Genomic DNA, 24,495 nt, shown 5'->3' on the forward strand with positions numbered 1-24,495 from the left:
CATGAACAATATCCCTGACTGATTTTGCTCAGTGGTTTGAGTGCTGGCTGGTGGACTGAAGGCCTCGATTCTGGATAAGGCCATGTGCCTTGGTTGCAGGCTTGAACCCTGGCCCTGGTTGGGGCACGTGCTGGAAGCAACCAGTCAATGTGTCTCACATCAATCTTTTTCTCTCTGTGTGTCTCTCCTCCTTCCACTCTCTAAAAACAATCAATGGAAAAATATCCTTGGATAAGGATTAACAAAAATAATAATAAAATAAAATGTGTTAATTTAAAACAAAATATGAACAATAAAATGCCAATAAATGCATATCTGTAACAATTGAATCTAAAAAACAAAATAAAGCCCTAGCCAGCATTGTTCAGACACAACTGAACTCAGCAGGGTGGGGTCACAGAGTGGAGGGCAGACCTAGTGATTCAACAGGTGGGGAAGAGTTGCTACCAGTGTGCTTGAGGTGGGGAAGAATGGTCCCCTTTCCAAAGCTACACAGATAAATCACTATCTGAGTCTCCTCAGAGAGCTTCTTCAGAAAAGAAACTCCCCAAAGGTCCTTGCTTGGTGCAGCCAGGAGACCTCTCTGCAGGACCTGAACATGGCAGAGTAGTATCACCATAGTTGGAGGATCAGTCAGTGCACTCCCTAGGCTAGTTCTGTAACAATAGAAAAGCTGGACCCTGGGAAGGTGGTGTCTGGGTTTCTAGCAAACTTTTTTCTCTCCCAGGAAGACTGAATCCCCCTCTGATTTTCACCAATAGATGCTGTGTGGGTTCCTCTTGACTCTGTTGCTGTGGGTTGGGGATCCACATTTGGGGTTGAGACCCTGCACCCTGGGGGGAGGAATTTTGCAGCTGAGATAGCCCTCCAGCTTCTCAGCTGCTGCAAATGGGAGTGGGGGCGAGCCCTTTCTTCATCTCTTCCCTTCTTATCAGTCTCTATGTGACCTCTGTAAATCCTTGGTGAAAGTATTTTTGTCCAGCTAGCCTCCAGTTGTTTATTCATTTTGATTGCTTTATAAGTTAGGTGTAAATCCAGTTTGGGTTTGGGAGCAGGTGAGTATAGCTTCTCCCTACTCTGCAGCCATCTTGGAATGCTTGCCCATTTTTTAGTCTAGTTTATTTTAATTGAGTTATATGAATTCTTTCTATATTTTGATTAACTCCTTGTCAGAAATATGGTTTGCAGATATTTTCTCCCATTCCATAAATTGCCTCTTCATTTTGTCAGTTGTTTCCTTTGCTATGCAAAGGCACATGTGGATACTCAGTGAAGCTATTTTTTTTTTTTTATAAATACTCAGCCCTGCTAGATATAAAATCCTTGATTATCACATTCTTTCATTAACTTAAAAAAATGCTGCTTCATTGTTGCCTTGTTTCATACTTTTTTTTAAGTCTAATGCTAGTCTGATTCCTTTGTCTTTGTAAAGTATTTGATATTTACATCTGAAGGCCTTGAAGATTTTTTCTTTATTTTTATATTCCAATACTTTACTATGTATATTTCAGAGTTGATTGCTAACTATTTAGTTAAATGGAATTATAGTTCTTAAAGAAAAGGCAGGATAAATGCTTACTTCCTCCTTTTGAAAAAAAATCAATTTTAAAATATATGTGTTGTCATGAACCCTATAGAAGCTTTGATAATAAGGACTTTTTGAATTTGTTATGAACTTGTGGATCTTCATGGTTTACTTCAGTCTCTACTGTTTTTTCTTTCTTTCTTTCTTTCTTTCTTTCTTTCTTTCTTTCTTTCTTTGTTTTTCTTTGTTTTTAATATATTTTATTGATTTTTTTACAGAGAGGAAGGAAGAGGGATAGAGAGCTAGAATCACCAATGAGAGAGAAACATCGACCAGCAGCCTCCTGCACACCCCCTACTGGGGATGTGCCTGCAACCAATGTACATGCCCTTGACTGGAATCAAACCTGAGACCTCTCAGTTCACAGACCAATGCTCTATCCACTGAGCCTTGGGTTCAGCAGTCTCTACTGTTTTTTTATACAAAACTAGAGGCCTGGTGCACAAATTCATGCACATTGAAAGGAAATTAATTCGAAGAAATATTTTAATATCACTATTCGCCCTTTCTCTATAATAAAAGTGTCAACCACATTCATGATCAACAATGACAGCTTGAAACACACATGTGTGATTGATGCTAGCAAGAGCTTTATATGTATCATGCATACATGAAAATTTAAAAAATTTAGTTGTGAATTCCTATGACATCTATACCTTCTTTCAAATTATTTAGAAAACAATAAAAACACACATTGATAAATGATACAAATATGTTAAATTTTGAGGGTTGTATCTAATTATTTTGCTATTTAAAAAAAAACAAAAAAACCTCTTAATTATGTTTAAAATTTTCCATAATGAGAAGGAAGAAAAAAATTAAGACAGAAAATAAAAATGTTTTACTCTTGATAGACGCAAAATTAAGATAGTATTGTAACTGGTGCTAGCAACTGGTATTCTCATGGATCTCTTTATAGAAATCAAATGGACATAATTTTTATGGAGCACACTCTATTGATAGCTATCAAATTTAAAATACATAAAATCCTAACAAGCAATTTCATTTATAAATATTTGTCTTAACAAGATAATTATTGCATTGCAAAAGATGCAAGGATGGCTTTTGCAATGTTATTTTTAAAATTTTAATTCAGTTTATTGGGATGACATTGGTTAATAAAATTTTATAGATTTCAAGTGTACAAGTCTAAAATAAATTACCTGCCTCTAGCTGGTTTGGGTCAGTGGATAGACTGTTGACCTGTGAACTGAATGAAGGGTTCTGGGTTCGATTCTGGTCAAAGGCACATGCCCAGATTGTGGCTTGACTCCCAGTAGGGGGTATGCATGAGGCAGCTGATCAATGATTTTATTTTGTCATTGATGTTTCATCCTGTTCTCCCTTCCCCTTCCTCTTTGAAATCTAATATATATATATATATATATATATATATATATATATATATATAATCTGTATTTTGCATTAATTATGGAAGTTCCTAAAAAATTAAGATTTTTTTTGGATATATGGATATCTACCTGAAAATTTTGAAAAATACTATTCATAAAGATAAATATACCCTATGTTCATTGCAATAATTATTTACAGTGGCTAAGACATGGAATTGTTCTTTTTATTCTATTATTATATAAGACTAGAAAAATACTAATTTCTTTCAATAAAGGATCTATTAAATGTATTATGATGCATCAATACAGTACCATCTAGCCATGCAAAATGGTTAATATAAATCCGCACTTATTGCATTCATTGATACAGAGGAAGATTTATTACATATATTGAATTTAAAAGGCAAATTATGGTCCTGGCTAGTGTAGTTCAGTTGGTTGAAGCATTTTCTGGTATACTAAAAAGTGGCAGGTTTAATCCTCAGTCAGGGCACATGTGAGAGGCAACCGATCAATGTTTCTCTGTCACATTTCTCTCTCAAAAAAAGTATATATTTTTAAAGGCATATTATGAAACACCACATTTATATAGGACAATCCCATAATGTGTGTATCCAAATATTTGCTTCAAAAAAAGTCTTTAAAAAGTTGATCATATTTGCTGGGGCAGGCCAGTCTGAGGGACCCCACTGGTGCACTAATCTGTGCACCTAGCCTCTAGTAGAGATATAAACATAAAATGGTCTCTATCTCCCTTAGTAGGCTATAGTTTCCTGAAGGACAATTAAAATCCTTATTTCTTTCCTGACATGTGTTGCTAAGTGGTTGAACATCAGCATATGAACCAGGAATTCACGGTTTGATTCCTGATTAGGGCATATGCTGGGGTTGCGGGCTCAATCCCCAATAGAGCCAATCAATGATTCTCTCTCATCATTGATGTCTCTATCTCTTCCTTTCCCTTTCTCTCTGAAATAAATAAAAGCTGTACTTTAAAAAATTCTCATTACTTACAGTTTCTATATTTGTGAATTTGTATCCCTCTTAAAATTTGTTTGTAGCCCACAAATCAATACTTGGAGTGCTTTTGCCATCAATAGTGGACATGTGCAGAAAGTGAAAAATTTGAGTTGCCTAATGAGCAAGCTTCCAGCTGAGGTTGAACAAAGGCATGTTCTCCCTTCTTGTTTCAGTTCATATTGTTAGCATGTGTACTTTTCACAGTCTATTTAGTGTCATGCTTTTCACAGTTTTGTGCTTTAAGCTAGTGATTTTGTTTAAAATGATTCCCGTACTGTAGGAGCTCCAACCCAGGAAGCGCCATGCTGTTCTTTGCTAGTCCAAGAAAACCATACGGGGGTCTGCAGGGGACAGATGTAGCCTTTATTACTTACATCTGGGCTGACCCCATGGTGACCAGTTTGGTGAGTTTCCACATGAGGCTAGGGGAGGCTATGGGGCTTATCTGGCAGAGGGGAGAGTAGAGGGGGGGTGGAGCCGTGCTGGGGAAGGCCTGTGTGAAGGCCAAGGACAGAGTCTGGTGAGGCTTGTTAGCTGTCAAGGACATGGGAAACACTCTATACGCTGCTCTGCTCCATGTGGCTGCTGGCCAGGCAGACACTGTTCTACTGACTGGGAGGAGAGATTGGGCTATATCTTCGCTTGATACTGCACTACAGTCTCTAAGCATAGTGTCGCAGAGCTGTCTTTTCTAGTATTCTTAAGTGCAGGAAGGCTGTGATGTGCCTGACAGAAAACACGTGCTCAATAAGCTTCATAGTGCTGTTGGCTATGGGTTCAATGTTAATGAATCAATCACACATATTCAGTGAGGCGCTTTTAAACAGAAACACACATAAAACAAAGTTACATATTGATCACTTAATGAAAATGTTCTGACCAGGGGCTTTCAGGAACTACATTTTCTATTTCCCATAGGAGCAATGGTTCAGTCTTCACTAGTTCACTGTTTGCAGTGACTTATAGAATGTAACTACTGCAAGTAATGAGAACTGACTGTATCTGCCATTGTGCTATGCTTAGCACTTAGTGTTTAGTAGATGTCCCAAGGGGATTATGAGCAAATGCCTGCAATAGAGGGAATGGGAAGGAATAAACCAACTCATTGGGAATGTTAAATATTGGAGTTCAGGAATTGGGGTTTGAATGCAGGCAATGGGAAGCTGTTGGAGACTTTCTCCTGGAGTGATCTGTAGGTGTTGATTGAATGTGCTAGATGGTGTGATGAACAGAATGAATAACCCTGGAGCCCTGCTCTCGAGGAGTACTGCAGAAGCTCTGAGGGGCCCTTATGAAGATGAATTTCCCAGGGACTTATAGGATGGATTGGAACTGAGAGAAATGAAAGCACAAAGCCAAGTCTTGTAGCTACTGCAGCAATCCCAATGTGAGGTAGTAAAGACCAGGATTAGGGTGTTGCAAGGAGAACAGAGGACTGTGGTATATTATGAAGTGAACAGCAGCCAATGGCTTGGTACAAAAAAGATGAGAGTGGGACAAACTTAAACTCGTTTGTTTTTAGTTTTGCCCCTAGCTTTGTTAGTTGCTGTGTTTAAAGATGTTTTCCTCCTCTAAAGTTATTACTCTTTAATGTACTGAGTTCTTTTAAGACATAAGCAATGGGGTCATAGTCCTCATCTTTTATAACTAACAAACTGATGAATTGTTTGGGGTTTGGAGCTGAGAGCTGGGGATAATGGATATAATTTTACAATTAATAGTGAATTTTTATAGTTAATTATGAAATTTTGCCTGGAGGGATGGAGGGAGTCCAGAATTGAGTTATGCTCTTTTTTTAAACTAAAAATGTGTGCCATCCAAGTGATTTCTGCACAAATGATAAGTTATATCCAGCATTGTATACATAAATGTCGCTAATGCAAATTTTATTACTATGTTCTGAAAGAGGAAGAAATCAGTCATTCATTGAGAAATGTGTGTGAAAAAATACAGATACCTATATTTTTATCCACTGAAAACAGCATTAATTCTGTTTTCAGTTGCATATATAAAGTAGTAAGCCTTTTAAGTTTATAAAGTAAATCCTTCGTTTTAAAGTGCTGTTTCTTCCATTAACTGAGAAATAAAACTTTGTTTTCACCCAGCATGTTATTAGAAAGCTTTAGGTTTGGAAAGCTATTTATTTAAACTTTAAGTACTTTCTCAATGCACTTTGAAAAAGAAAACAGTTTATATCTTAGTATAAGTTATTTACATTACCAGTTGTTTTATATGATTATGCAAAAATGACTTCCTACTTGGAATCTTTGAAATAATACTTTTTTCTGTTAAATTCATCTCAGATAATCAGGAAATGTAGATGTTTTTATCTTGATTTTCAAGAAAGAATTTGTATAGCATTTTAAACCAGTACTATTTATTCTATCTGTGGATAAATACCACATGAGTTAGACACTACCTGAGATTAAAAATTAAAGGAATTTTTATGTTCTTTATATTTTCTCATCAGCTTGTTTAACGTATCTGTCTGAACAAAGCTATGTTTGTAAAGTGTATTGTTTTGTTTAGCCTTCTTCTCAACTGCAAGTACTCCATGAACCTTAATTCGAGGGTCTGCTCCCTGGACTGATTGATACATAAACAGAAGACAGATGGCGCAGAGATGACTCTAATGATAATTCATTTTTTAGCTAGTCATCAAGATATTTTGATTACAGAGTATTAAGTAATTATAACACAGTTTGCAATGTTAGTCTTGCCTAAAAAGGGAGCACATGGAAAACAAGTTACTTGTTATTCATGCCCAACAAAGGATGCTCTGTGGTGTAATGATTTTAATTCCTAATGCTAGATTAGGACTGGAGTTGTTTAAACTATGTCACATTGTAAGCTAAGTGAATTACACACAGACCAAATAAAAAAGGTAACTACACAGTTTTGAGGCATAAATATTTGTTTTGGGAAGTATTTAGACGTTGCTATATGAAAGGAACCAGTATTTTTGCATTTAGGTAACAGTCTGTGTACAGCTAATTAAAAAATTACATGGCTTGATTTTAAGTTTATGTGAATCATAATCATCACCATAGTGCTTGCTTTTCGTGTCATGAATTTAAAACTGAAATCAGAGTGCTCACAATTCAGCAGCATGTTATATCCATGGTGTTTTTAAAGTTTTGGAAAAAAGAAATCGAAGCAAAATGTCAGAAGGACAAAAGCTAATTAGAATTGTCTGTACAGATAAGCCACTTAAATTTTCATTTACACATATTAGTTGCAGTTTATGTCTCTCTATTTGATTTTACAATAGGATAATTGATCGCTTAGATGGAGTTCGTTTGTTGTGGTCCTTGCTGAAAAACCCGCACCCCGACGTGAAGGCCAGCGCTGCGTGGGCCCTCTGTCCCTGCATCCAGAACGCTAAGGTAATAAACTGCAGGTCATTCAATTCTGGGGTCTCTGGTACTACACTGGATAATGCCACCACAGGCCACTAAGTACTTTGGACATTTTTTGGTCAGATTTATCTAGTAGGAAGAGTCCTGAACATGTGTGCCAAATAATTTTGGAACAACGCCTTTTCCTGGTCAGTTTTTAGATGCCAAATAAAATTAGGCTAAGATGGCAGTGTTTACTAAGTTCTACTTGGCTGGTGCAATTGAAACAAGTACTCCAGAAAAGTTGACCGTTTTATCCTCTTGCATTCATTGGCTGCTTTCAGAAGACTGCTCCTATCTTATTTATAGCACAAAATACAATAGTGAAAGATCTGTATTTTTACCTTGAAAATGTCACTTAATTTCACAAATCACACTTTTCTTATCTATCAGTGAGGATTGATATTAAACCTATGCATAACATTTTTCCATGAATGAAAATACTGAACTGGAAATTTCTGAATTCTTTTAACTCTTCATTTTAAAATTTGATTCTTTTGTTGTTGTTGTTAATCCCCACCAATGATATTTTTCTATTGATTTTTAAAGAGAGTGGAAGGAAGAGACAAAGACAGAGAGAAACATTGATGTGAGAGTCACATTGATTGGTTGCCTCCCACATGAGACCTAACCAGGGCCAGGGATTAAGACTGCAACTGAGGTACATGCCCTTAACCGGCATCTAATCCAGGACCCTTCAGTCCACAAGTTGACATTATATCCACTGAGCTAAACCAGCTAAGGCTAAAATTTTATTAACTTTAAAGATCTCTTTTCAGCCTTTTTCGGTTATCTTAATTTTTTTTTTTTTTTTTTTTTTTTTTTTTTTTTTTGCTGTAAGTTTACAGATTTCCCTTTAACATCCTTGTTGCTAGATATATTTCCCTCTGATGAATATTTTTAATTAAAATATTTAATTCTATAATAAAGTTAATATTACTCTAAATTTCATTCTAAATATATGTAACCATAATATAATATTGTGTAAAAAAGTGGATTGTGTTGTATATGAATAGTAGAAGTAGACCTATTACAAACTGCAGAATATAATTATTTTTTATAACATCAAATAAGTAAATAAAGAAATAGATAAGACTTTTGGGCCATGCTGTGTGTGTGTGTGTGTGTGTGTGTGAGTGTCTTTAGTAAGCTTTTAACAATGTTTTATATTTTATTGACTAATTCTTTTCATGCTAAACAAAATCAATATTTAAACCCCCCGAATTGCTGATCTATTTGCTTTTGATACTTATATAAAATCACAAATCAATAATAGTTTTGTATTTGATTCCATTTTTAACCTATGACATAGGAATCTAAGAGTTGAATGAACTTTTTTCTCAGTTTTACCCATGTATTATACCCAAGGAGGTACAACATCATCTGCTACTTTCCTGGGCTGCCTCCTGCACACCCCCTACTGGGAATATGTAAGTGTGAAAGCACCAAAATATAAAATGATGCCAGAGAGGAACATGTTATAATATAACAACTTTATTTTATTTTTTTATTTTTTTAAAATATATTTTATTAATTTTTTACAGAAAGGAAGGGAGAGGGATAGAGAATTAGAAACATCAATGAGAAAGAAACATCAATCAGCTGCCTCCTGCATACCCCCTACTGGGGATATGCCTGCAACTAAGGTACATGCCCTTGACCAGAATCGAACCTGGGACCCCTCAGTCTGCAGGCTGAAGCTCTATCCACTGAGCCAAACCGGTTTCAGCAATAATTTTTAATTGGACTGGATTTAATACTTCAGAAGCATTTAAATTTTCATTTTGCCTTGAAGAGCTTTGTGGCAATACATGAATAGAATAAAATTAAAATTTAGCAATGATTTAATTGAATCTTTAGGCATATAAAATAATTTCATAAATTCAATAACATTTATTTGCCAAAACCTGTGCAAGTACACATTTTATTTTATATACAGTCTTGTAGGATCAGACTTGCAAAATTGCAAAAGCCTCTGTGCTCAGCTTGGATGGGGCAGAGTCTCAGGGCTGAGCTGACAGTCTTGGCTTCCTGTCAGCCTGCCCTTGTGCACTCGTCTGAGTTTCCACCTGACCTCTGCCTTCTGCGGCTCCCCTGAGTTTCTGCCTGACTGTCCAGATTCTCCGTGCAAGAGCGTGGGTTCCCCAGGGGCTCTCCTGGAATTGGGTTGGGTCTCTGTAGTCTGGAGCTTCTGACTCCTTCCACTATGGAGAGGCCATGGCAACCTCCGTGGTCAGACCTCTCTGCCCATACTCACTGGCACATGACTGTAGACCCTGTCCACTGAGGCTCCTGGCTCCCCCAGTCTCCCAGTCTCTGAGTCTCCAGGTGCCTTTCTCTACATGTAGGGGTGTCGAACTCAATCAGAGAAGGGGCCAAAATCTAAAATCCAGCCTAAATTGCGGGCCGAATGGTTTACTGAACAGTCATAAACTGTCATTGTGATGGAAGCGCAGCGGAGTGCAGTGATGACAGCGCGGTGCGGGCCACATTGCAAGGCCTGGCGGGACGGATTTGGCCCACGGGCCTTATGTTTGACACATGTGCTCTACAGTCTGGATTCTACCCGTATGAGCCTGGGTCCACGGGATTTTGGCTGGGGTTGGGGTTCAGTACAGTCGGAAAGGGTTCAGTGCAATGGGGGACTTCCTTTCCTCTCCCACTAGCCAGGCATTCAGCCGCACTTCCTCTCTGCACACGTGTCACCCTACCTCAGCGCTTTGCGGCTCCCAATCCGATCTGTGAGCCTCTCTCCTTCTTTCTAGTTGTAGATTTCCCATTTGGCCAAATTTCCTGTGTTTTGGGATGATGTCAGTTCTGATTTTAGTAGTTGTTTTGAAATTGTTGTGTGAGGAGGCAGCTTAGGTGCTGACCTAGGTAGCCATCTTGGTTCCCCCCTTCAGTTTAGCAATTTCAAGTTGCTTTTTGTATATTGTTTTCAGGTGAGTTAAAATTGTTTGCTAATCTATATATGTAAAAGCTCAAGTGACTGTTCAACCAATCAACCATTTGACTGTTAGCTGTGACATGCACTGACCACCAAGGGACAGATACTCAACACACTGGCATGGAAACATGGGACAGACTGATGTTTCAGAGGGAAGAGGGGAGGAGGAGGATGGGAAGAGATTAACCAAAGATCTTATATGCATACTAGAGGCCTGGGGCATGGATTTGTGCACAGGTGTGGTCCTGTAGCCTAGCCTATGGGGATCAGGCCAAACCAGGCTCTCTGACATCCCCCAAGGGGTCTCAGATTGTGAGAGGGTGCAGGCCAGGCCAAGAGACCCCCCCACCAGTGCATGAATCCATGCACTGGGCCTCTAGTAAGATTATAAGTTCTGAGGGTGAATAGAGGCAGGAAGTGTTTTTTTTTGTTTGTTTGTTTTGTTTTGTTTTGTTTTGCTTTAGTAGGCTGGGCCATAGCTTGCAGTAAAATATTAGAACCAGAATAGATCTTGCCAGAAATGTCACCCATTCTTTCCTCCTCCAACCCATTCCTCCTCCAATCAGGTAAGTTAATGATGCAACTTTCTAAGAAAAATTGCCTTTTACTTTTAAGAAAGCATTTCCACACTTTTTTTTTTTTACATAATTTACTTTGTAAATCACTTTAGACTTATTAATTTATGAATCATAGGATTTGTCATCACTTGAAATAAATAACTTCTTTGTCTGAATTAATGGCACTGAAAATAATTCTGCAGAAACCAACCATTGTTGATTATGGCTAAGTGATACAAATGGGAGGAAAGCACAAGCCATGTCTTCAGACAAGTTATTGCTCCTTCAGGGTCCCAGCACTTCTGTCAGGCACTGTGAAACTTAAGCATACTGTGTGTCCATGTGGAATGGATATGGTGAAATGCCAACTGTTCGAAACAGATGTTATCCATTTTTTATATTGTTAACAGCATACATATTAGGACATACATTTTCAGATCTATCTATGAAGAAAATGAGATGTAATAATTACTTATATTGAATTTATTGCATCTTTTCCTATTTGGAAATATTTAAAGCTAGCTATCAACGAATGAGCCAGGCAACCAAATACCAGAATCAAGGACTTCAGTAATGAATAGTGGAGTAGTTACACAAAAAAGATTCACAATGTAAGTTTGCATTGTAATTATTTTGTTATTATGTGAATAAAAAAATGGACTGTAGGATTTTTGTAGTGTACTACACTTTTAGCAGCATACCAATGTCTCAATTAAGAAGCTTTAAATTTTTTCCTTCATTTTGGAGGTCAGTATTTTATAGTTTTTGATAGCTTATCAGTGATTTAAAAAAATGTACTTAGTGAAAAAGGTATGTTTTCCCAGCTTAGTAATTATCTGCCCTTTCTTCATATGCTTGGGAAATCAGAGTGTGAAATGTGAGTCTGTTTTTGTACTGTATAAAACTTTCAAGAATATCTACGACAGAAAATAAGCATGTATTGTTTAAAAATTACTCAGTGTTCTGTCTGTTAAGAACTGGAGAAGGTAAAGGCTGAATTAAAGTGAACTAATAACAAAACAAACAAAAAAAAGTCACTGCATTTATTTTTTTCAAATTTTTATTTCAAAGTGTACCATTTAAAGTGTTTTTTGGGGGGTTAGAATTAAGGAAAGTTTATGTTGTTTTTCAGTTAAGATTGCTAAAATGGACAAAAGCCCAAGATTTGACCTCTGAAGTGATCTTATTTAGTAAATTTCCTGAGCTTCAAGTCTGGTTGCAGACAAATAACAGCTTTGTGAAAAGTGTGAGAGATTTGTAAATGAAAGTGAAAAGCTGTTCCTTTCAAGCTGAATGATCAAACACATTTTTTTGAGAAAAACAGTGGTTGAACAGGTGTTTAGTATTAGGAGCTTGTGATGTAAAGAATGCAACAACTGAATCTGGTGAAAATCCATGTAGTATTAAATTCTTTGTTGTAAAGAAGCAAAACTCTCTGCTGAAGAAAGTCAACTCAAATTTGTGCTCCATGAACAATAAGATATTGAAAAATGCAGAAACTCACATAGAAGAATGTATTATTGTATTATATCACTTACAATCATTTTTCCAACATTGACATAAAATTTCATAGCATTTTTACATTATGTATTTCTTTTTGTAAATATTGCAAGTGTTTATAGCAATTTCCTCACTTGTTTCTTTCATTAATGACTAAGATATTTTAGGAGGGGAGGGCTATAAGAGATCAATTGAAGGACTTGTACGCATGCACATAAACATAACCAGTGGATACAAGACACTGGGTGCGGCAGGTGAGGGCATGTACTGGAGGGATAGGAAAGGCTGGGGGGAGGCCAATGGGGGGAAAAAGGGAGACATTTGTAAAACTTCAAACAATAGGGGGGGGAAAGCAAAATAAAACAAAATGAAAGAACAAAAAAGAACAAAGTAAAAGTTATTACATTTTGCCCTTTCATAAGAAGTGTTTTACATAATTCATGCTAATTTATTTATTTATTTATTTATTTGTTTATTTATTTATTTAATATATTTTATTGATTTTTTACAGAGAGGAAGGGAGAGAGATAGAGAGCTAGAAACGTCGATGAGAGAGAAACATCGACCAGCTGCCTCCTGCACACCCCCTACCGGGGATGTGCCCGCAACCAACATACATGCCCTTGACCAGAATCGAACCTGGGACCTTTCAGTCCGCAGACCGACGCTCTACCACTGAGCCAAACCGGTTTCGGCAATTGATGCTAATTTATTATCACCACTTCCTTATAAATCAGATAGGAAACAAATATTCTTATTTTAGAATAAATATTCTGAATGTATAAGTAAGTTGTAAATTAGGGAGAAAACTCAAATAATGTCTCTTTTAAATCAGAAATATATCTATGAGATAATTTGCCTTGTGGCCTTCTTAAACTTAATTTTGCTACTTGTTTAGAAAATAATGTCTGGTTTTGAATTTGATCTTGAGGTGGGGGAAGTGTCTCTAGTAATATCAGAAGCAGTGGCTAAGGAGCCGCTCCAAACAGAGAAACAAAAGACATTTGTGAATGATTACGCCAAAGAGAAGAGAACAAGCTAATGTCTGTGAGGTCCCAATACAAGCTTGGGCAATTTTAGTCAGGAATGTTGAGTGCTCAGTGTGGATGAGGCCAACTTCCTGACTGCAGGTGTGACGGAACACAGCTGATCAAACAGTGCTGGAATTTGACATCACACTCTGTTTAACTTCAGCTGCCCAATGAGCCATGGCCAATCAGTAAGCCACAGAGAACCTGGAGAAGGCTCGCATAAGAGGGAGCAGTCTCATACTAAGACTCCTGCTATAAACACGTTTATGAGCTTGGATTTGGTCATGTTTGGGCCCTAGAAGGTATAGCTGCTTGACAATGTGTCAAAGAGTGTGCAACGTTTTTGTTTTTTAACCTAAAACCTCTTTAAAATATAATACATTTTTTGTTTGTTTGTTTTGCCAACCTACTTTGAGTCTATTATCATTTTTAACTCACCAAATAGTTCACAGTGTGTTGCTCATCTGGCTTCCAGTCCCTAAAATCATACAAGATTAAAGTGAACCACATTACAAATGTTTTTTGTATGCCAGATTTGCAAGTGGGGATAGGAAGGGCCAACACAAAGGGGGTGTGAAGAAGCTTCTCTTGAGATCACAGCTGAAAGGACCACTATTTAACCACAAGTCAAATCTGTTGCTTTCACCTGGATTCGTCTCCTCCTCTGCTACTTTTCTCCCATTCCATGCTTTTTAGCCCTAAATCCAAAAAGGGCTACAATTGCTGTTGCTAGTCTAGGAAGGGGTAGCACTAACAGAGATGTAACATACAAAATGGAAAGCTACAACTAAAGGTATAGCCTGTTCTAAATAGATATATACAAAATGTGCCAACAATTAGCTACTTATGAAACATTTACCCCTTTAATTTTGAAAGTAGAGTTTATTATTGGTTATTAGTTACTTTAATAAAGAATCTCATCCATTAAATTAATTATATTATGCTATCCACATTAGCCAGGAACATCTATGATTATACACTGCATTTCACAATCAGACACTTCGCCATCTCAAAATCTGTTGCTTCAGATATGTAACTGGGACCCCAGTTCCGAGCCCGCCATCTCTCTAGGCACACAACTTCACACAGAAATAGCCATAGGCAACAATTAGTACTAATGTTTTTATGCCTCCTTTTATGAATATGTAAGCCCTTTTGTTACCCCTGTTTTCAAGAAATGAACTAGATTTGGGCCCCCTATTTGGAATACTGTTATTCTGCACTTAGTTCTAAACGCAGGATGCTCAGGACTTCAGATGCAATTGGATTTATCTTTTTCTAGGACTTTTATAGTTCAAGGTTTACATTGAAGTCTTTAATCATTTTGAGTTAATTTTTAAAATTTTATTGATTGATTTGAGGGAGAGAGAGAGAAGAAGCAGAAGAAGAAAAAGAAGAAGAAGAAGAAGAAGAAGAAGGAGACTCTGTTTGTTCCACTTATTTATGCATTCATTGATTTGTTTCTTGTATGTGCCCTGACCAGGGACCGAACCCACAATTTTTGCATATTGGGATGACACTCTAACCAAGTGAGCTAGGAGACCAGGGAGTTAATAGTTTTATATGGTAAAAGGCAAGGGTTCAACTTTATCCCTTTGTATATGAATGTCCAGTTTTCCCAGCATCATTTGTTGAAGACTGTCCTTTTTCCTCATTGAATGTTCCTGGGAGCCTTTGGTCATGACAAAATGATTTTGTTAAAAGTCATTTGAAAGAATAGCCAATGGTTTATTTCTGTGTCTCTATTCTATTCCATTGGTCAACATGTCTGTTTTTATGTCATTATCACATAAAATATCACATAATAGTGTTAACTACTATTGCTTTGCAGTGAGTTTAAACTCTGGAAGAGTGAGGACTTCAACTTTGTTCTTCTTGTCTCTCAATTTATTTATGTGATATATCACATTTATTGATTTGCGAATACTGCACCATCCTTGTATTCCCAGAATAAATCCCACTTAGTCATGGTGTATGATCTTCCTAATGTAATGCTGAATCCAATTTGCTAGAATTTTGTAAAGGATTTTAGCATCTATGTTCATCAAGGATATTGGCCTGTAGTTCTCTTTTCTTGTGGTGTCTTTATCGGGTTTTGGAATTAGGGTAATGCTGGCTTCATACAAAGAGCTTGGACATGTGTCTTCCTCTTGAATTTTTTGGAATAGTCTGAGGAAGATAGGCTTTAGTTTTTCTTTGAATGCTTGGTAGAACTCTCCTTTAAAGCCATTTGGGCCAGAGCTTTTGTTTTTGGGAAGATTTTTGATGATTGCTTCAATTTCTTTGTTTTGTTTTGTTTTTGTTTTTTTATTCTTCCTGGTTGAGTTTTGGGAGTTTGTAGTTTTTTAAGAATATGTCAATTTTCTAAGAATATGTCCATTTTGTTGCAATAGAATTGTTCATAGTATTTTTTTCATAATCCTTTGCATTTCTGTGAGATTGGTTATTACTTCACCTCTTTCATTTCTGATTTTGTTTATTTGGGTCCTCTCTCTTAGCTTCTTGGTGAGCATGGCTAGAGGTTCATCATTCATGTTTATCTTTTCAGCTCTTGGTTTTGTTGATTTTTTGTTTTTTGTTTTGCTTTTTGGTCTCCATGTCATTTATTTCTGCTCTGATCTTTATTATTTTCTTCCTTCTGCTTATGCTGGGCTTTTATTGTTGCTCTCTTTCTAACTCTTTGAGTTCTAGGGTTAGATAATTTATTACCATTTTTTCTTCTTTTTTCAGGTAATCTTGTAGAACTATGGATTTAACTCTCAAGACTACTTTCACTGTTTCCCATAGATTTTGGTTTGTTGTGTTTTCATTGTCATTTGTTGACATGATGATTTTTATTTATTCTTTTATCTCTTTGGTAACCCAATCATTGTTTAATAGCATGCAATTTAGGCTCCAGGTTTTAATTTTTTTCCCATTGGTTTTTATTGTAGTTGATTTCTAATTTTATGCCATTGTGATCTGAGAAGATGCTTGATATGATTTCTATCTTCTTGAATTTGAAGAGACTTTGCCTGTGTCCCAATATGTGGCCTACCTTTGAAAATGACCCATGTGTACTTGAGAAGAATGTATATTCTGTGGCTTTGGGATGGGATGTTCTGTAGATGTCAATTAATTCCATCTGATCTATTGAGTCATTTAGGATTTATGTTTCTTTGGTGATATTTTGCTTAGAGGATTTGTCCAGTGTTATTAGTGAGGTATTAAAGTCCCCTACTATTAGTGTATTGCTGACAATATCTTCCTTGATATCTTCCAGAAGTTATTTTTATGTATTTGGGTGCTCCTATATTGGGTGCATATATGTTTACCAGAGTTATATCTTCTTGTTTAATTGCTCCCTTTAGTATTATGAAGTGGCCTTCCTTATCTCTTGTTATATCCTTCACTTTGAGGTCTAATTTGTCAGATATAAGTATTGCTACCCCAGCTTTTTTTTCATTTCCATTTTTCTGAAAAACCTTTCCCATTCCTTCACCATCAGTCTGTGTGAGTCCTTTGTTCTGAGGTGGGTCTTCTATAGACAGCAGATATATGGGTCATGTTTTCTTATCCATTCAGCTACCCTATGTCTTTTGATTGGGGCATTTAATCCATTTACATTTAAAGTTATTATTGATAGGTACTTGTTTGTCGTCATTTTTATTCTTTATGCTTGTGTCCCTTCTTCCCTTGCTATTTCTTTTTTTTTTTATAGCAAACCTTTTAGCATTTATTGTATTGCTGATTTGGTGGTAATAAACTCCCTTAGTCCTTTGTTGTCTGTGAGGCTCCTAATTTCACCTTCAACTTTGATTGATAGTATTGTTGGGTACAGTATTCTTGGATTCAGACCCTTCCTTTGTATGACCTTGTATATTTCATTCCATTCCCTTCTGGCCTGTTGTATTTCTGTTGAGAAATCAGTCACTAGTCTGATGGGAGATCCCTTGTAGATAACTTTCTGTCTCTCTGGCAGCCTCTAAGATTCTTGCTTTGTTGTTGGTGTTTGTCAATTTAATTATGATGTGTCTTGCTATTTGCTTTTTGGGGTTCATCTTGTTTGGGACTCTATGAGCTTCTTGGACTTGTGTATTTTCTTCCCAATATCAGAGAAGTTTTCTGTCATTACTTCTTCAAGGTTTTCTATTCCTTGCTCAGTTTCCTCTCCTTATGGCATCCCTATTATGCAGATGTTGTTTCATTTCATGTTATGCCAAAGTTCCCTTAGGTTCTCCTACTGTTTTTTTAAGTTTTGTGGGGTTTTTTTTGGGGGGAGGGGGGAGCGCAGGCGCGAGGGAGGTTTAGATGCTGTTCTGCTTGGGTATTTTTTTCTACCTTGTCTTCTAGCTCATTGATGTGGTGCTCCTTTTCTTCTAGTCTACTGTTGATGCTTTCTATTGTGTTCTTTATTGCAGCAATACTATTCTTCATTTCCTCTTGGTTCTTACACATATTGTTGAATTTGTCTTCCATCTTTTTCAGCATCCTTATGACCATTGCTGTGAACTCTTTCTCTGACATATTGCATACCTCCATTTTGTTACTTCCTTTTCTGGTGATTCCTCCTTTTCTTTTATATGGAGGCTGTTTCTTTGTCTCCCCATATTTGCTTCTCTCAGGGTGCTGGTTATATAGTTCTCTCTCTCCTGCATTGACTTAAGGCACAAAATACAACTCAACAAGACACAAGACACAGGGAAAAAGCACAAATGTCTGCACAATGCCAGTAAGCACAACTAAAGGTGATCACCAGAGAAAAAAAGAATTAGGGGAGAGAAAAGAGAGCAAAAATGATATTGAGAAAAGGAAAAAATATAAGAGAAAAGAAAGAGAAGAAAAAAGAAGGGGGAAATATATGTATATTTCTCACCTGCCTGCCTGATTGCCTTTAACTGCCTCTACCTGCCTGTCTGATCACCCCTAACTGCCTCTGCCTGCTTACCTGATGCCCCTAATTGCTCCTCTATTAACCTGATCGCTCCTAACCACCCTGCCTCAGCCCCCGCCATCATGGCTTTGTTGTCTGGAAGGAGGTATAGAAGACATCTGGTCTATCTGGTCTAATTAGCATATTACCCTTTTATTAGTACACACACACACACACACACACACACACACACACACACACACATTAATAAAAGGGTAATATGCTAATTACCTTTTATAATTTTTCCCCTTTGTTTAATCTATCAATCTATGCATCTATTTTTGGAAAAGGAGAATAGAGTAGATAAGCCTGAGTTGGTGATTGAAACTAACTAAGTTATTAGTAGAAGAAGAGACCAAGTGAGGAGAAGAAAAACAGAAGCAAATAAATCTAAAAAACAAACAAGAAGAAGACAGAAAGAAATAAAAAGGAAAAAAAAAAGAAAAAAATTGGCTAGTGAAGCAAGAGAAAAGAGAAGTGTGCATGGACTTGAAAAAATTAGATATATGAGTAAGATCAATTTTTAACAGGGAGTAAAGAGAAAGGATAGAGAAAACTAAAGCAGGAACAGGATAAGAGAAACAGTACAAAAATGAGAAAAAGTGAGGAAGAGAGTGTTGGCATAAAGTAAAATTGAGATAGAGTAAAATAATGCTAAAATAAAAACAGAGTGTAGAACACTAATCCAAAAATAAAATAAGATAAAATAAAACAAAGAAAAAAATAAAATAAAACTTTAAAAATAAGGTAAAATAATAGTGATAATAATTAAAAATAAAAATATAATAATAAAAAAGTAAAATCAAGTTAGAAAAAATATTAGTTTCTTAAGTAAAAGATAAAACAAGAAAGTGAAGTAGTGAAGGTTGTTCACTTTGATGGAGCTTCAATAACCTATGGGGGCTGGTTTAAGACCCCTCTTTACTGTTCTACCTGGCACATCCCTTTCCTGTCAGGTAGTCAGCACAGTGTTGAATTTCCCTGTGACCCACCTCTCTTCTGTGTCATAAGCCACAACATTGTTTTCAAGCAGGTGGGATCTCTCTGCTTACTTTGTTTCTCTGCCTGCCTTCAGTTATATTTACACAAGCATCAATTTTTAATACAACCCCTGGGTGGCTGTGTTACTGTGTTAGTTTCTGGGACCAAATGGCCCCTCAACACAGTGTTTAGATTCTTCTTTCCCTGCGGCACTTAATACTGGGTTGGAGGGATGTACTGACTCAGAGAAGGTTTCCTGCTTGTCTCTCCTTATTCTGAGCCCCAGTTTCCACAAAAACAACTTTCCTCTATAGTCTCAGTGAGTGTTTTTAATAGAAAGATCCTATATTTGGGGGTTAGGAAGTAAGAGCAAGGAAGTCATAATGACAAAGCAACCTCAGGTCTTTCTCCTCCAGGCACTGTGTGGCCAGTATAGAATTTCAGGCTGCCTTTCTGGGCATAGTCTATGATAGTTGTGGCCTTAGATCTAGAGTCCCCCTCTGACAGCAGCCCTTTAAATACTCTTCCACAATCGAGAGCTACACTGACCCCAAGGGCTGTGGATTTGGTGGGGCACAGTCTCCTTCTGAGACTCTAGTCCCTGCTGCATGCGTTTCTCCTTCCAGCCTGGATCCCAGATCTCACCTCTCTTTAAGTGATCTTTGACCTTTTTGTCCACAGATTGCCTCACCAGCTGTGTTTAATTTGCTAATTCCAGTGGATGTTATTCCATTCAGCTGCTCCTTCTATCTGCTCTATGAGAAAGTGCAGGATCTGGCCACCACCTTGTCTCCCCTGGACAAACTTTTTAGGCAGTCGTGGCTGGTGAGGCTGTAGTCTCAGTGTTTGTAGGTTCACAACTGAGGCAGCTGGTCCCTGAGCATGTGTTTGTAGAGTCCTGGGAGGTATCTGAGGTCTCCCCAGTTGAAGGTAAGGCTGGGATTCTAGTCACAGCCACTCTCCCCTTCATGATGGCTCAGTCTCTGTGGCAGAGCCAGCAGCTCTGGGTAAGTTTTCTGCAGTAGTAGAGGCTGCCTGGTCAGGGGAGCCTGGTCTGCCAATCCCCAACAGTCCTGTAGAATATAACTGTCCCTCAATCACAAATATAGACAGTCCCCGAAAATCCATGCATTCTCTTTTCACTCTCTCACTCACACACTATCTTGCAGCCTGCTCCCATTGGCTGCCATCTTGGATCGCCAACTTTGTTGTTCTTCTTCATGATTGTCTTGGCTATTTAGGATCCCTTGAAATTCTGTGTGAATTTTAGGATGGATTTTTTCAATTTCTGAAAAAATTATTGAGATTTTGATAGGTATTATATTGAATCTATAGATCACTATGGATAGTATTGACAATGTTAAGTCTTCTAATCCATGAACACAGGATATTTTCCATTTATTTGTGTCTTCTTTACAGTTTTCAGCAGTGTTTTGTATTTTTCACTAAGCAACTATTTTGTCTTTTTGTTTAAATTATTTTCTATGTATTTTATCCTTTTTGGTGCTATCATAAATGGCACTGTTTTCTTAATTTCTATTTCAAATTGTTCATTATTAGTATATAGAAACAAATTTTTCCATGTTGATTTTATCTTCTACAACTTGGCAGAATTCATTTATTAATTCTATCAACTTATTTTGGAATATTTAACTTTTTCTACATTTAAGATCATGTCATTTTTTTAAAAGAAATAATTTTACTATTGTTTTCCAACCCAGATATTTTTTTATTTCTTTGTAATTGTCTTTCAGCACTTTGATATGTCTCAGTGCACATTTCTTTAGGTTTAAGGTAGGCTATGCTGAGCCTCTTGGGTTTGCCCTTGCCCAAAAAGACAAAAATGTTACTTAGGTTGATGTTAGAGTTCACTGCCTATGTTTTCTTCTAGGAGGTTTATGATTTCAGTTCTTACATTTAAGTCTTTGCTCCATTTTGAGTTTATTTTTGTAAATGGTATAAGAGAATAATCCAGTTTCTTTTCTTTTTATTCTGTTCAATTTTTCCAACACCACTTATTGATCAGGCTGTCATTTCTCCATTGTATGTTCTTCCATTCTTTGTCCATAGATTAACTAACCATATAAGTTAGGGTTTATTTCTGGGCTCTCTATTCAAATCCATTGATCTCTGTGTCTGTTTTTTTGTGACAAGTTCTGATTTTTTTATTATTATTATAGCTTTGTAGTATAGTTTAAAATTAAGACCATGTCCTTTCAACTTTGTTCTTTTTCAAGATTTCTTTGGCTATTCAGGAATTTTATGATTCCATATAAATTTTAAGATTAATACTCTAGTTCTAAAAAAAATGCCTTTAATAGTTTGATAGAAATTGCACTGATTATGTAGATTGCTTTAGATAGTATGGACATTTTAATAATATTACTATTTCCAATTTATGAGCATGGTAAATCATTCCATTTATTTGTGTCTGCTTCAATGTCTTACAATTTTCAGAGTACAGGTATTTTATCCCCTTAGTTAAATTTACTCCTAGATATTTTATTATTTTTGATGCAATGATAATCATTTTCTTTCTTTTCCTTCTGATAGTTCATTATTAGTGTATAGAAATGCAACAAATTTCTGTATATTAATTTTGTGTCCTGCTGAATTCATTCTAATATTTTTGTGGAATTTTTATGATTATCTATATGTAATATATATCTGCAAATAATGACTGTTTTACTTCTTCCTTTCTAATTTGCATGCCTTTTATTTATTTTTCTTATCTAATTTCTCTGACTAGGACTTTCAATATTATGTTGAAAATATGTGGGGAGAGTGGGCATCATTTCGTTTCTGGTCTTAGAGGAAAAGCTTTTTGATTTTTCACCATTATGTTAGCTGCAGGTTTGTAGCTGTTGATCTTGATGATATTTCCTTGTATATGCTGGGTTATGTACAGCTTTCAAGATTCTCTTTTTGTCTTTCACCTGTTTGACTATTATGTATCACGTGTATATTTCTTAGTTTAACCTATTTGGAATTCATTAAGATATTGGATATATGGATTAAAATTTTTCAATAAATTTGGAAAAATTTTGTCATTGTTTCTTCAAATATTCTTTCTTCTCCATTCTCTCTATTCTCTTCTTCCAGAACTCCCATATAAACATATTGGTGTCTTGTGTGTTGGAGTGATGGTCAATCTATATATTACTCTTTTATTAGATAGGATAGAGGCCTGGTCATGAGTGGGGGCCAGCTGGTTTGCCCTGAAGGGTGTCCCAGATCAGGGTGGAGGTTCCTTTAGGGTTTGGGGTGGCCTGGGTGAGAGGCCTGTGGTGGTTTGCAGGCCAGCCACTCCCCCTGGTGACCCAAGCAGAAGCCCTGGTACCTGGTATTTATGCAACTTCTACAATTGAAACTTTGTAGCCTGGAGTGGAGGCCTAGGCCTAAGCATGGCTTCCTCCATTGCCAGGGAAATATAAGCTTCCCTCCTACTCTTTGTGGCTATAGCCATCTTAGTTGGGTTTATTTGCATACTTGCCCTGATTGACTGGTGGATGTGGCTTGTATGTGTAAGAGGAGGTATGGTCAATTTGCATGTTATTCTTTTATTAGATAGGATATGTTCAAGGAACTAAAGGAAAAAATACTTAAAATAATTAAAGTTTGATAACAATGTATCAGAAAGTAGAAAATATTAATAAAGAATCAAGTAGAAATGGGACTTGAAGAGTACAATAACTGAAATGGAAAATTTTAAATGAGTCCAACAGCAGATTTGAGCAGGCAGAAGAGAGATTTGGTAAACTACTAATACAGGTCAATTTATATTATATAGTCTTAAGAGCAAAAAAGAAAGAAAATTGAATATATCCTCTTATATTAGGGTGTGGGGTGGCCTGGGCTTTTGAGTTCATCATTCTTTACAATAATGTTATGATTTTGGAAGTAACAGCAACACAATTTCATAATTATCCAGATTGGTTATTCTTTATTCTGGATGCATATTACTTTCAGAGCTTTAAAATAATATTCTAATGCAAGGGCCCTATCCCTGTTCTGTATATTGAGACGGATGCCCAGGCATTTATATTTCCAAGAAATCAACTCATGTGATTACGTGAAACCAGAACTGAGAACCACTGATCTTAAATTTACTCATTTTGAGTCCCACAACATAATATAGTACCTTACATTTCTGAGGCTTCTAACTTGCCAAAATGGATAAATGAATGAATTTTTGAATGAAAGTGATTTTGATTATATAAACAAACATAGATTTATTATCTAGTGACAAAGATATGTTTTTGTCAACTCATTCTTTTTTAGATTTTAAAACAGGATTGAATATATAGTATAATATTTAGTTACCTGAGCTATGTATATTGAACAGTCACATGGGTGAATGATATGTGGAATCAAATCCATTTGAGGTGATTATTAAGTTGATATTTTAGTTGGGTAAACTATTGGTAACAAATACATTTTCAAAATAATAAGAAAATAATAATAGCTGTTATCATATTCCAGACACTTTGTTATATGCTTTGTATGTATCCTCTGAGTAACTCTTAAGAGATAAATACTATCAATAGTTCTGTTTTACATATGAGGAAACTGAAGTTTAGAGAGAAGTTAAGTAGCTTGCTCAAAGCCATATAAAATGCAATGAAACTGGAATTTACCTCAAGTATTCTCACTGTATGACTTAAACTCTCAACCTAGTGGTTCTCAAACTTGGATGCACACTGACATCACTTAGAGATCTTTATGGATGCTGGCTCTCACCACATATTGTACATTCTGACATAATTAGTATGGGGTGCAACTTGGGTTTAGGGAATGTTAAAAATTCTCTTAGGTGCTTTTCATGTGCAACAGAGTTTGAGAAGTGCTGTTTAACAATATTTTCTACTTACCTAAGAAATTTATTTTAACATCAGAATGCTTGAATAATTTTTTTTACTTAGTTGAATAGTTTCTTATCTTTTGAATTGGGAAGCTAACCATATATTTATACAAAAATGTGATGTAACAGACCCAACAAATAAAATTCTGCAAAATAATTTCTTCATAATTTAAGAATCTCTGTTTTTTAGATATCTATTTTGTATAATTAAATATTTTTTCTGTCAAGATTATGATCTTAAATGTTGTTTTTAGCACTGTTAAGAAGCATCTGATTGGATTTTATCAGGAAATTGCTTTACTTATCTTAATCTTTGGGCTATGAGTACAAGTGGGGAAAAAGTTAAATATA

At 36.2% G+C, this 24,495-nt stretch overlaps 1 protein-coding gene across 1 annotated transcript in view; it reads left to right on the forward strand.

The window, feature by feature from the left end:
• ODAD2 (outer dynein arm docking complex subunit 2) overlaps positions 1 to 24,495 on the forward strand; it is a 175,192-nt gene that overhangs the window by 82,562 nt on the left and 68,135 nt on the right. Inside the window, exon 16 of the mRNA XM_045585889.1 lies at positions 7,229 to 7,343. Coding sequence (XP_045441845.1) covers positions 7,229 to 7,343 — 115 coding nt within the window. The remainder of the gene's footprint in view (positions 1 to 7,228; positions 7,344 to 24,495) is intronic.

The sequence above is a fragment of the Pipistrellus kuhlii genome, unplaced genomic scaffold (assembly GCF_014108245.1).
Source record: "Pipistrellus kuhlii isolate mPipKuh1 unplaced genomic scaffold, mPipKuh1.p scaffold_m20_p_1, whole genome shotgun sequence".
NCBI classification, from domain to species: domain Eukaryota; kingdom Metazoa; phylum Chordata; class Mammalia; order Chiroptera; family Vespertilionidae; genus Pipistrellus; species Pipistrellus kuhlii.